Source organism: Tupaia chinensis, unplaced genomic scaffold (genome assembly GCF_000334495.1).
Source record: "Tupaia chinensis unplaced genomic scaffold, TupChi_1.0 Scaffold149666_1, whole genome shotgun sequence".
Taxonomy (NCBI): domain Eukaryota; kingdom Metazoa; phylum Chordata; class Mammalia; order Scandentia; family Tupaiidae; genus Tupaia; species Tupaia belangeri.
The window spans coordinates 1541253-1554571 of record NW_006209511.1 but is presented as its reverse complement, the minus strand read 5'-3'; the positions used below and the strand labels follow the sequence as shown (position 1 = coordinate 1554571).

At 37.5% G+C, this 13319-nt stretch overlaps 1 protein-coding gene across 1 annotated transcript in view; it reads left to right on the top strand.

The window, feature by feature from the left end:
* The window catches only part of ITPRID1 (ITPR interacting domain containing 1), a 135869-nt gene that overhangs the window by 22364 nt on the left and 100186 nt on the right, over positions 1-13319 (top strand). Inside the window, exons 4-6 of the mRNA XM_027769468.1 lie at positions 5977-6028; positions 8279-8365; positions 11097-11299. Coding sequence (XP_027625269.1) covers positions 5977-6028; positions 8279-8365; positions 11097-11299 — 342 coding nt within the window. The remainder of the gene's footprint in view (positions 1-5976; positions 6029-8278; positions 8366-11096; positions 11300-13319) is intronic.

Below are 13319 nucleotides of genomic sequence, written 5' to 3'. Positions count from 1 at the left end.
ATAGAGGGTTTCTGGTTTTTTTTTAATCCATTCAGCCAATCTTTGTCTCTTGGTTGGAGAATTTAATCCATTAACATTCAACGTTATTGTTGCTATTTCCAGACTTGTCCCTACCATTATGTTGGCCGTTTTCTTGGCTGTTTTTATTCTCTTCTGTCTACCTCTTTTTATTTTTCCTGGTGTAACTCTCTCTTCAGAATTTCTTGAAGAGCTGGTCTGGTATTGGTAAATTCTTCCAGGTTTTATTTATCTGATAAGGTTTTTTTAATCTTTTCTTCCCATATGAAGGATATCTTACCAGTTATAGTAATTTTGGTTGAAACTGTTTCTCTCTTAACACTTTGAATATATTTTCCTATTCTTTCCTTTATTCATTTGTGAATATAAAGTTTCTCTTTCTAGACCAAGTGTTACTTTTATTTAGCAAAGTAACTGAGCCTTTGAAAATTTTGCTAAAAACTATGAATATTTCTCTCTGTATCCCTAGAATTTGACACTCATAGACAAGTTCACATGTATCTTGATGTCTTTTCATAGATTCTCCCTATCCAGACAAGAATCTCTGCTCTAAACCAAAGCACAACATTATTTTCAGCCTTCTTTCTTTTCAATCATACAGGCTTGTTTTTCTAGAAATTTTCCCAACCTCACTTATCTTTCCAGGATGGAAAACTTCATCTCCTCATATAGAGAGACAACATTTCCCAGTTTTATGCACCCTTTTGTACCCTGGCAAACAACTGCTGGGAGGTAATGATAGCACTGGTGACCCTTCTGAGGAATTTGCTCATATTCTGAACATTTTTCCTGCAGATGTCAGTTACACGTGTGTCATGACCCAGAGTATGAAAACTGCAGCAGCCACTGAAATGGCCCCTCTGACATTATAATACATTTGTCCTCAGATATTCTGTTCTCCATGCCACTACCATGTAAACTGACCATCAGCATCATTTTTCTCACATTTACTTGCTTGCTCAAAAACTTTTCATATCGTAACGCATATATGTAAACACCTTTCTGGCTTTAAAATAAAGTACAGGACATACTGTTGTTTTCTTAGTTTGTGTAGTTAAAACAGAATACCTGAGCTAGGCCCCCTACAAAGAAAATAAATTTATTTGGTTCACAATCCTACTGGCTAGAGCACAAAACCAGGATGCCTACATCTGCTCAGCTCTTCTGAGGTCCATGTACTTCTTCAACCCAAGATGGGAAAGTGGAAAAGCCAGCTGTCACATATGCAAAGAGAGATATGAGTGGGGCCCATTTTATAACAACCCAGGAAAACCAAGCATTGAGAACTCTCTCCCTCCCACAAAAACAGCATTAATCTAATGACAGATCCACCCCTATCACAAGCACCTTCTATTACACAAACTCCCATCACTATAGCACTGGGTGTCAAGTTTCAGCATATTTTGGTGAGGACACTCAAGCCATTTCAGTTCACTGTATGGTGTTTTGAAAAAAAAAAATGAAGAATACAAATATATAGCCTCTTGGAAATTCCAAAGGATGTTTTCAAGTTTTAATTTTTTCAGACAGACATTTCTCAACATTCTATGCAGACTGTCACAACTATGAAAATTTAGTCTGAAGGACAATTTTTTTAAATTATTTTACTTATTGGGACCAGCAGTTAGTGTAATGGCTATGTTGTTAGACTCCCATGTAGTCGATCATGGTTCAAGTCCCAGACCCGGTGGCTTAAAACTCATGCTGGGCACATGTGCGTGCATGCCCAAGATCCTGAGAGGAGAATGGAGGAGAAGGGATTGCGGTGTGGCTATTCCCCCTGGGGGGTTATTTCTCGCTTTCTGTCTCTATGTCTCTCTCTGTCTTCTGGCGAGTGCAAGCCCCCTATAGTAAAAAACTCAAAAAAAAAAAAAAAGAAAAATTTATTTTATTTATTTACACTTATTCACTGAACATCATTACAGCACATAAGACATGGTTTCCCATCCAGAATACACTGTATAGTGGCTGAATCATACATGTTATCATCAACAATTTTCCATTTAAGGGCAACTTCTTTCACTAAATAGATAGTAAAGAAGTCTTTTTTAAGGAAAGTGGACCCTGGGCTAAGTGTCAAAATGAATTAGTAAGGAAAAGAAAAGGTAAGTTCTTAACTATGTATATAGTGTTAATGTGTGAATTGTTTAACAGTTATAAATCTTCTTTGTTGACTAGAAGAACCATAATTTGAATCTAGAACTTAAGAAATAAGGTGTAATACTATATATTATACACATGCGCACGCATAATATGTATGTATATGTATATGTGTATATACATACACATATGTGTGCGCATGTGTATAATATATAGTATATACATATATACATACACACACACACACATACACACACACACACACACACACATATATATATATATTCTTTCAAGAAAAGCAGTTATAGCTTTAATAAACCAAAGTCAAAAAATATTAAGTGTAATTTTCTTAAGACTTAAAGCCAGGAAACAGGTCAGGATTCTGTTCAAATAGTAGGTACATGAACCTATTGACATTTCAAGAGAAGACATAACTCTTTAAATATGGAAAAAAACACTATAGAAGAAAATCAATAATGTTTCAGTCACAAGTCATAAAATTCTCTTTCACCAGATCAGTCTCATGTAATTAATTTCTCCTCTGTTGTGGTCTGTTATTTCTGTTTAAATTCTGGAAGATAACATTCAACTCTGGACTTGCTCCTACCATTAAATTGGCCATTTTCTTGGTTGTTTTTGAACTCTTATTTCTGTGTGTCTGTATTTAGTTTTCCTGGTATACTGCTCCATTCAGAACTTCCTGGAGAGCTTGCCTAGTGTTGGTAAATTCTTTTATATTTTGTTTATCTGAGAATATTCTTGTCTTTTCTTCCCATATGAAGGATAATCTTGCAGTGTACAGTATTCTTGGTTGAAATTGTTTTTCCCTTAACATTTTGAATATATTTTCCCATTCTTTCCTTGCTCGCATTGTTTCTGATGAGAGGTCTGCTGTTAGCCTGATGTGATATCCTTTGTAAATAATTTGATGCTTCTCTTTTGCCAATATTAGTATCTGTATTTGTCTGTGGTTTTGGTCAATCTAGGTATAATGTGTCTTGTAGATCTTCTGGGGTTGATTTTATTTGGGGTCCTTTGTATTTCTCGGGTCTGGATCTTTGAATACCTCTCTAGATTTGGAAAGTTCTCTTCCAGGATTTCATGGAATAGATTGTCAATGCTCTTATTAGTCTCTTCACCTTCTGGGATACCTATTATCTGGATGTTTGGACGTTTTATGGTATCTAGTATTTCTCATATATTATTCTCATTTTGGGGGCTCTTTTCTTAATCTTTGTGGTGATTTTTTCTAGGTTAGTGATTCTGTCTTCTATATCTGAGATTTGATCTTCTGTGTGATCTAATCTGCTTTTAATACTTTCAAGGGAAGTTTTGATTTTCTGTATTACAGCCTTCATCTCTAGTAGTTCTGTTCGATTCTCTTTTACAGTGTGTATTTCCTCTTTCAGAAAGTGTAAGAACTTTTCACCACCTGGAACTCATTGGCCCTTTTCTCCTGCATCTTCTGGAGTTCATTGTCTCTCTTCTCTTGCACCTCTGTTTGCTTTGTCACTATGAATATTCCAAATTCTTTATCTGATACTTCCATGAATTCCATTGTACTGTCTATGGATAAAGAGGAGTAGTTTTTTTCCCTGGGGGAAGAGGTATTTTCTTGGTTTCTCATATTTCTTATGTCTCTGCAATGATTTCTGGCCATCTTATACGTTTCTTCCTAATTTCTTGAAGTTCAATCTCAGCATTCAGAGATGCGCAGGAGGAGGTGATCTGCAATCTCTCTGCCATTCCATTTTTCTCCCTTTGTGCATCAGATTCAGTGGAAATTGAGGGATATTCTGACCCTAATAGTATTCAGATGTTTGATTATGGTTTACTTAAATCTGTTGAGACACTCAGTGCATGGTGGCTGAGCAGCAAAGTGATGAAGGTAAAAAAAAAATGGAAAAGAAAACAGAAGAGGAAAAAAGACAATAAAACATTTGGTTTTTTTTCCTTTTAAAAACAACAAAAAATGAAAATGGTAATTTTCCACAGCTCAAGTTCAGTAAGTATCTCAGGAGATCTGAGTTTCTCCCTCTCCTAAATGGGAGGGGGGAAAGGCAAGAATTAGCAGCATAAAGGAGGGGCTGAGAGCCAAGAAAATACTTTACTTAAAAAAAAAAAAGTAAAAAAAAAATAAGAAAAATTAATAAGAATTTAAAGAGAGAGAGACAGAGAGAAAGATACAGAAGCCCTACCCCTTTCTAGATTGGGATCTGGAGGGTGAAGTTTCAGCAGAAAAATCTTCAGTAGTCAGTCTTATTCCTGTAATTTTTCACAGCTCAAGTTCAGTAAGCAACTCATAAAATCTAAGTTTCTGCCTGAAGCACAATTGTTTAGTCTTAAAACACTGGTTTTATGACTATGATCCTGACCACATAGAATCAGGACCACCACCAACTTACATGATATAAGTTTGTCTGCTATCTTTACAACAAATCAGAGTAATCTGTAAGATTGATTCGCAGCTCAACATTATGTCTGCTGTAACTTTGATAAGCATTCCACTTGTGTTATTTATTAGCACTTTTTTTTGAAGTTTCAAATCTTGTGACTATTAAAATAAAGTATCATTGGCTGGCAGGTGGTGTGGTGATTAAGGGCACTGGACTCCCACATGGCCCACTGCAGTGTAAGTCCCACACCTAGTGGCTTGTTTTTTCTCTCTCTCACCTCTCTCTCTTGCTCTGTCCCTCTCTGGTCAAATTAAAATAAATAAATGTATAAATAAAGTTAAATAAAATAATTCTTTAAGACAAAATAAAGTACTTTTGTACTTTAAAGAAAGAAAATATATGAAATGAAGAGACAACAAACTAAAATAAGCTGTGGTGGGTCCAGCTAGTGGTTGAGGCAGCTGAATCCCATATGACTGACAGCATGGTTCAAGTCCTGGATCTAGCGACTTGAAAAATACCAGATGCACGTGTGTGCATGTCCAAAATCCTAAAAGGAGAAGTGTAGGAGAGAAATCTTACCATGACCATCCTCATGGGGATGCTTTCTCACTTTCTTTATCTCTTTCTCTTTCTTTTCCTTGTCCCTCTGGTAAGGACATGCACCTCTGGCAAATTAAAAAATAAAATGCTGATAAATATTGATAATAATTATTTTATTTTATGGATTTGTTATGAGAGTTAAAAGAGATTGTACATATAATATGTTTAGCACATTACCTCACACAAAAGTTAGTGCTAAATAGTGACTATTATTGCAATAATCAACAATAAAGGTAAAAATAAACTTGTAGATCTGCTATTTTTAACTATGTCACCATGGGTTAACTATTAAATTCTGTGAGTTTGGTTTCATTATCTGAAAAAATGAGGATAGGTTCTAAATTATAAGGACATTGGAAGGATTAGATAATATAAATAAATAGAAGATCCTCAATAAATGCTGAATCCTTTATGAATTCTTTTGCCTGTTCCTACCCATGGTGTCTTATTATATGTGCCATGTGAAAGCATCCCAAAATGCCCTGTGATTTAATCAGACTGCCCTTCACACTGTCCATCACACATAGATGCCTTATCTTGATGATAATACCTATTTTCCAGTCATCAAACTTTCCCATTCTTAAAAATCCAAGACAGACACATGAAATCTTTGCTGACTATTTCATTTACCACTGACTTCCCTCTTCATTGAGCAAGTACATCTTTTTTCAAGTGCTTGTCATACAATTTAGCCATTAATTATATTCTGTCTTTTTCACTACAGAGATGCCTTGTATTTTATGCCTATACAAACTTGGACATGGAAAATCATTTCCATATTGGTTTATGTGGGAATGAGAAAATCTTCCAAGAGATAAGAGGAAATTAAGTTCACCTCTACTTTTTTTCATTATTGCAGCTACTTTGCCTGAACAAGGAATCGTTCAAATGACTGTGAGAGACTACATGAGGTAGGTGGCAGAATTCATGTTATTTCACTCCAATAGTTTATAGCCACATCTTTGATAAATGATATCGAAAACAGGAAGTTTTCTAATAATGTCATGGATCTTCAGATCAAATAAAAAGTCACTGGTTTAGCCATAGTGTCTAGAATGTTTCCACTAGCCTTGAGAGAAATAGAGATTCCTTAAATGTCGTGAAAGAGTGATCAAGTTAAATAAACAGATGCTTACTTGGGGGGAAATTTAACTTGAACATATGCATAAATGACATTCTACTATAAGCAACTGTTCATAAGGACCTGTTCATGAAACAGTTACAGTCATATTTTCATTTTGCCGATGTTATTAATCAATGTGCTGTTTATTGGGCAATAATACATATAATATCAGTGTTAGGTAGAAAGTCATGAAAGCCTCTTAATTTGCAAAAACACCAAGTTGCAAGGTGTGATCCCCAGAACAGCGGCATCAGCCACACCTGGAAACTTAATAGTAATACAAATTACTGAGTCTAACCCAAGACAAACTGAACCAGAAAATCTGAAAATAGGGCTCAGTAATTTATCTTTCTGGGAGTCTTTCAAATGAATCTAAGGCACACTCAAGTTGAAGATCCCTGCAATAGATTGTGAGTTCTCTGAGGTTAGGGACTCTGTTCCCTAAGCTATTTATTTAGTTAGTTAGGGTTTTTGCCACAGGGTGATTGTGCTTGCCAGAGAGAGACAGAGAAAGAAGGAAAGTGAAAAATCCACCTGCTCTCCAGGGGGATGGCCACACCACAATCCCTTTTCCTCCAGTTTCTTCTCAAGATTTTGGGCATGCACACACATATACCCACATGTTTTTCAAACACTGGGTCCAGGAGTGGAACCATAGAGTTGGCCATGTAGGATCCAGTGCCTTTACCACCATGCAGTCTGGCCCAGCTCTTTGTACTTTTATCATTTTTGTATTTTTAAGATAATCTCAACTTGTTGAAAACCAAATACCCAGTACCATAATTCACCTATTCCTACCAAATTACATCTAAAATACTATTAGTCTTAGTTTTTTCCCTTCAGGGACTGGTTGTTTTTGCCACTCATAGAACCATAGAGGTGTAAGAGATCACAGACATCTCTCAGGCAACTATCTTACTTTGTCAAAGAGGAAAATGAGAGCGAGGTACAATGAACATTTCATGCTTTCTTGGCTTTATAAGGCAGTGACTACATAAGTATTCTGGATCCAAAGTAGCTGCTGATGGCTCTGCTGAATAGTAAAAAATAAGACATGACCTTCAAACCCAGAGTGGAAAAGAAATTATTGCAGTCCACAGACAAACTGTGGTGAGGCATAAGTGAAAGGTTGTCTTCTGCCTATTCTCAAGGCTCCTAAGAAGCTCAACCATCTATTAAAACCAGTTTTTATTATCCATAAACATCCACTTTCTCAGCCTTAATGAAATGAAGCAATTAAACAAAGAAGTGGCAGGGCCCTGCTGTTCTTACTAAGTATGGCTAAGACTGAGACCAGTTGGTCAGCCCAAGAAAGAGAACTTGGTCTCCTTGAGAACATTGATATCTGCAGTGCATTCTTCAATAAATTCTCATTTTATATCAACTGGCTACTATATTTAATGGGGCCAGATGTAATCCATGGTATAATTGAGCTATGAAAAACCCAACACAATTGTATAACAGCTCCATTCTCTTTGGAAGTACTTTCAAATGATTTGAAAGGCAGGCCTCTTAGATAAAATAATGCTTTTTTTTTTTTTTTGGACTGAAGAAGTTTGTCAATATTTTATATGGATGGCCACAGGAGCCCTGGAGATAGCACTTAGAAATTGTCAACCATGCAATGTGAAGTCCTTCACCATTATGAGAATTAACATGGAGTCATGTCACTGCCTGTTTGCTGTTCCTCTTTCATCATATAATTTTAACTTCTTCCCTAAAGTTGGTGCCTAACAAAGCTGTGTTCCTGAAAGGTTCCCCAATGATTTGCCATCTGTCAAAAGTGAGACATTCTGTCACCTTTATAATGAGCATTAGCAGGCACCTAACACTTAAATTCTCACACCTTCTGTAACACAGCGCTCTGGAAAAGAGAAGCAGCTCCTCATCTGCCTTCTTCAAAGGCGTGGCCATTGTGGGATTATTAGAAACTAAGAGGAAGTGCAGATGTTTGCTCTGTAATAAAAGATTCACAATGACCTCCCAGGGGAATGTCTAAACCAACACATTTCATCACTGGTATTCTCCCTAAATGCAGATCTCTGCACCAGTTTTCAGAAACTCCTGCCCTCTCCAGAGGAACCAGTTTCAACTCCTGCCATTCTGTGGCAAGTATACCACAAAGGTATGTGATTCCAGGCACTTCTCCTCTGTGCAACAATAGATTCCATTACATTATAAACAGGCACTTGAGAAATACTTGTTGGATGAATGGATGAGAGCATAAATTAAAATAACTCCAAACTCAAGTTTGCAAGAATAATATGAGAGAGTCAGTGAAATTAGAAACAAGATACATAATCTGTCAATGGTAAAATAGTTTAATAAACTATTTTATGGAATTCTTTCCATTTTATGGAACTCCATTCAGCCATGAAACGAATAGGTAAAGATATACATACTGTCCTAGATAGATCTTCATCTTCAAGTCATATTTTTAAAGAGAAAAAACAAGATACAGGAAGATACATAGACTGTTACTATTTATAAAGCACACAAGAGAAAAGTATAAAGCATGTACGTAACTACTAGAAAAGTGTCTGGAAGGAAACGTACAATTTGCAGCTTGGGGGTCAGAACTGATGAGTATAATGGCTAAGGAGAGCAAGATTCTTATACGTAATAATGGGTCAAGAGAAAAGTTGTGGCCCATTTCTGCATAAAAAATATGTCATGACTTTTCCAATTCCATAATATTGTAATTTTTAACAAATTAGTATATTTTATGTATTTCTTGCACAATATAAATTAAAAAGTTAATAACACTTTCATAGTAATATGAAAATATGTTTAATGACAAATCAATCAATAATTACATTGCTGACCATGAGCTAGAATTCTTTTTTTTCTTTTTGGTATTAAGATATCTATGTGAGCAAGGGACTGGTACTCTTAGTTCTTTAGTTAATTCCAGTGACTAAGATATTCACACTGAGCCATTTAAGTCCCCCAGGAAGGGTTTCTGGCCTATCTTTTTTTCCTCAGTTGAATCTGGAGTTAAAGCACCAAATCATTTTATAAACTTTGGTAATCTATTACATTGCATAGTGAACAGTTAAAATGATTGAAAGAATAGATTTTCAATGTCTTTCTTAAAAAAAAATAAGTGGTGAGAGTGATGGATATATTAATTAGCTTGGCTAAATATTTCTACCATGGATACATAGATCAGAATATCACACTGTAAGCCCCTAACTGTACAGTTATTATTTGCCAACTAAAATTTAATAAATTTTAAAAAATAAACAAAATTGAAAGTGTGAATAAGATGCTGAATGGTGTCTGGTGAGTGGGCCTGCCCAGTGAGTCTATAAGTGACTATCGTTGAATGTACATATAATTAAGTAAATGGATTGTAACTAATCCAATTTAAATGAAGTCACAGAAGTAAAATTATCTAAACTATATTAAATAAGTTCATCAAACAGAAATTTCAGTGAAGGAACTCAGCAAACCTGTTCAAACCTTATTGAAATTTCTGATTCCTATAATCCATGAGGTATATGCATGTGTGTTTTTGGTTTGGGGGCTTTGTTTGTTTGTAGTTTTCTATAGGACATGTGTGCTTACCAGAGAGAGAGAATGAGAAAGTACTCCTCCCCCCACAGGAGATGGCCACACTGTAATCCCTTCTCCTCCATTCTCTCAAGATATTGAACACACATGCATATGCACCTATGTTTTTCAAGCCATGGGATCCAGGATTCAGCAATACAGTTGGGCGTGTGGGCTCCAGTTGCCTTAACCCACCACACCACTGGTATGAGTTAAAACTCAGCCCATGAGTTTTAAAAGGACCACAGTATAGTAAACCAGGAGAAGCTTAGTAATTGGAGAATGAGTTGCTACCCATAAATCCAATTACTATATAGCTGATGTTTACCATTTTTTTTCTTTCTTTTGGAGAGGTTTTTGCTATAGGGCATGTGCATTTGCCAGACAGACAGAGACAGAGAGACAGAAAGTGAGAAATACCCCCTTACCCCACAGAAGGGATGGCCACACCACATTCTCTTCCATTCTCCTCTTGGGATCTTATGCACGCACACACACGTACCTGGCATGAGTTTTAAGCCACTGGGTCTGGGACTGGAACCACAGTTGACTACATGGGAGGAATCCAGCGACATAGCCATTATTACACTAACTGCTGGTTCCATGTTTACCATTTTAAGTGCCAAAGTGGACTAGAACAATTTGGCAAAAACATTTCTTATGTCTTAGTAAAGTATGAAAAAGAAAGAACATATTTTAATCTTACCTAGGGTATTATTTGTAAACATTAGTCCTCGTACTCTGCATTTAGTGATCTCAAAAGACATGTGTAGCTGAGGATACCCCTTTAAAAATATTCTTCTTTGAGTCAACCAGTGGTTAAGGTGGCTGAATCTCACATCACTTACTGCACTGTTTGAGTCCCAGATCTTGCAGCATGGGGAACACACTGGGTGCATTCCAGAGAGGAGAGAGAATTGTGGCATGGCCCTTCCCCCTGATGGAAGGGGCTCTTTGTTGTCTCTCTTGCTGTAAATTGCCAGTTTATGGTTGCCAGTACACTGTATGGCCTCTGTCCCACAATATCCCTTCCTTATCTAATTTAATGTTTACCTATTGTGAGATGGAAAGCCAGATAAATAAGCTCATGGTCTTATATATAGGGAAGCTGTCCCTGAGTTGGGGTGACCAACTGTCCTTTAAGTAGCATATACAAGCTCTACTAAATGCATTGTGTCTACTCTAGTTCTGCTTTCACTCCGTTTGTGAAAGACTGGGTGGTTGAGGTGATCAGGGGGGAAAAATGGCTTTTGATTAAGTAAACTGTTACTGGATAAACATACTCTTATTTTTTACTGCAGCGTTCCTGAATGGCTAGAATTTTGGGAAAAAGATCCAGTGGAGATTCTCTTGGATTTGGGGTTTGGTGCTGATGAGCCAGATATCTGCACACAAATCCCATCCAGATTTCTTGGTTGTAGCTCAGCAGCCAAAGGTATCAACATCCGTGTTTTTCTTGAAGCTCAAAAGCAGCGGATGGATGTTGAGAATCCTAATTTATATGGTAAGTAAGGACCACATGTCATCAGCATCTTCGCAGTGGCAGAGTGGCGGGATGGGCCACAATATTAAAAGGGATGTGCTAGAAGATTCTATCAGTAGCATTCAACCCCTCAACTACAGGGCTTAGTTCAGAAAAGATTCACTTCTTGATCATTCAACACATCCACTCTTATATGATGTGTGTATTTGGAAAAAGGGGGAGGGGATCTGCTCCATGTCATCATCACTTAGGGACCTGGGTCCCCATTTGAAACCTTACTAGTTGCAAGAGGGGGAAATGGAAACCATATTTGGCTCTTAAGTTCATCTGCTGATAACTTACACATATCAGGTTGCTCAGATTTCATTGACCAGAACAAGTCACATGGCCACACTTAACTCTAAGTGGGTGGGAATGTACAATCCTGCCACATGCCTGAAAGGAAAAAACTTCTGATGAGTAGCTTGCCAGACAGACAGAGATAGAGAGACAGAAAGCGAGAAATCCCCCCCTACCCCCCAGAGGGGATGGCCACACCACATTCTCTACTCTTCCATTCTCCTCTTGGGATCTTATGCACGCACACACACGTACCTGGCATGAGTTTTAAGCCACTGGGTCTGGGACTGGAACCACAGTCAACTACATGGGAGGAGTCCAGCGACATAGCCATTACACTAACTGCTGGTTCCATGTTTACCATTTTAAGTGCCAAAGTGGACTAGAACAATTTGGCAAAAACATTTCTTATGTCTTAGTAAAGTATGAAAAAGAAAGAACATATTTTAATCTTACCTAGGGTATTATTTGTAAACATTAGTCCTCGTACTCTGCATTTAGTGATCTCAAAAGACATGTGTAGCTGAGGATACCCCTTTAAAAATATTCTTCTTTGAGTCAACCAGTGGTTAAGGTGGCTGAATCTCACATCACTTACTGCACTGTTTGAGTCCCAGATCTTGCAGCATGGGGAACACACTGGGTGCATTCCAGAGAGGAGAGAGAATTGTGGCATGGCCCTTCCCCCTGATGGAAGGGGCTCTTTGTTGTCTCTCTTGCTGTAAATTGCCAGTTTATGGTTGCCAGTACACTGTATGGCCTCTGTCCCACAATATCCCTTCCTTATCTAATTTAATGTTTACCTATTGTGAGATGGAAAGCCAGATAAATAAGCTCATGGTCTTATATATAGGGAAGCTGTCCCTGAGTTGGGGTGACCAACTGTCCTTTAAGTAGCATATACAAGCTCTACTAAATGCATTGTGTCTACTCTAGTTCTGCTTTCACTCCGTTTGTGAAAGACTGGGTGGTTGAGGTGATCAGGGGGGAAAAATGGCTTTTGATTAAGTAAACTGTTACTGGATAAACATACTCTTATTTTTTACTGCAGCGTTCCTGAATGGCTAGAATTTTGGGAAAAAGATCCAGTGGAGATTCTCTTGGATTTGGGGTTTGGTGCTGATGAGCCAGATATCTGCACACAAATCCCATCCAGATTTCTTGGTTGTAGCTCAGCAGCCAAAGGTATCAACATCCGTGTTTTTCTTGAAGCTCAAAAGCAGCGGATGGATGTTGAGAATCCTAATTTATATGGTAAGTAAGGACCACATGTCATCAGCATCTTCGCAGTGGCAGAGTGGCGGGATGGGCCACAATATTAAAAGGGATGTGCTAGAAGATTCTATCAGTAGCATTCAACCCCTCAACTACAGGGCTTAGTTCAGAAAAGATTCACTTCTTGATCATTCAACACATCCACTCTTATATGATGTGTGTATTTGGAAAAAGGGGGAGGGGATCTGCTCCATGTCATCATCACTTAGGGACCTGGGTCCCCATTTGAAACCTTACTAGTTGCAAGAGGGGGAAATGGAAACCATATTTGGCTCTTAAGTTCATCTGCTGATAACTTACACATATCAGGTTGCTCAGATTTCATTGACCAGAACAAGTCACATGGCCACACTTAACTCTAAGTGGGTGGGAATGTACAATCCTGCCACATGCCTGAAAGGAAAAAACTTCTGATGAGTAGTAGTTA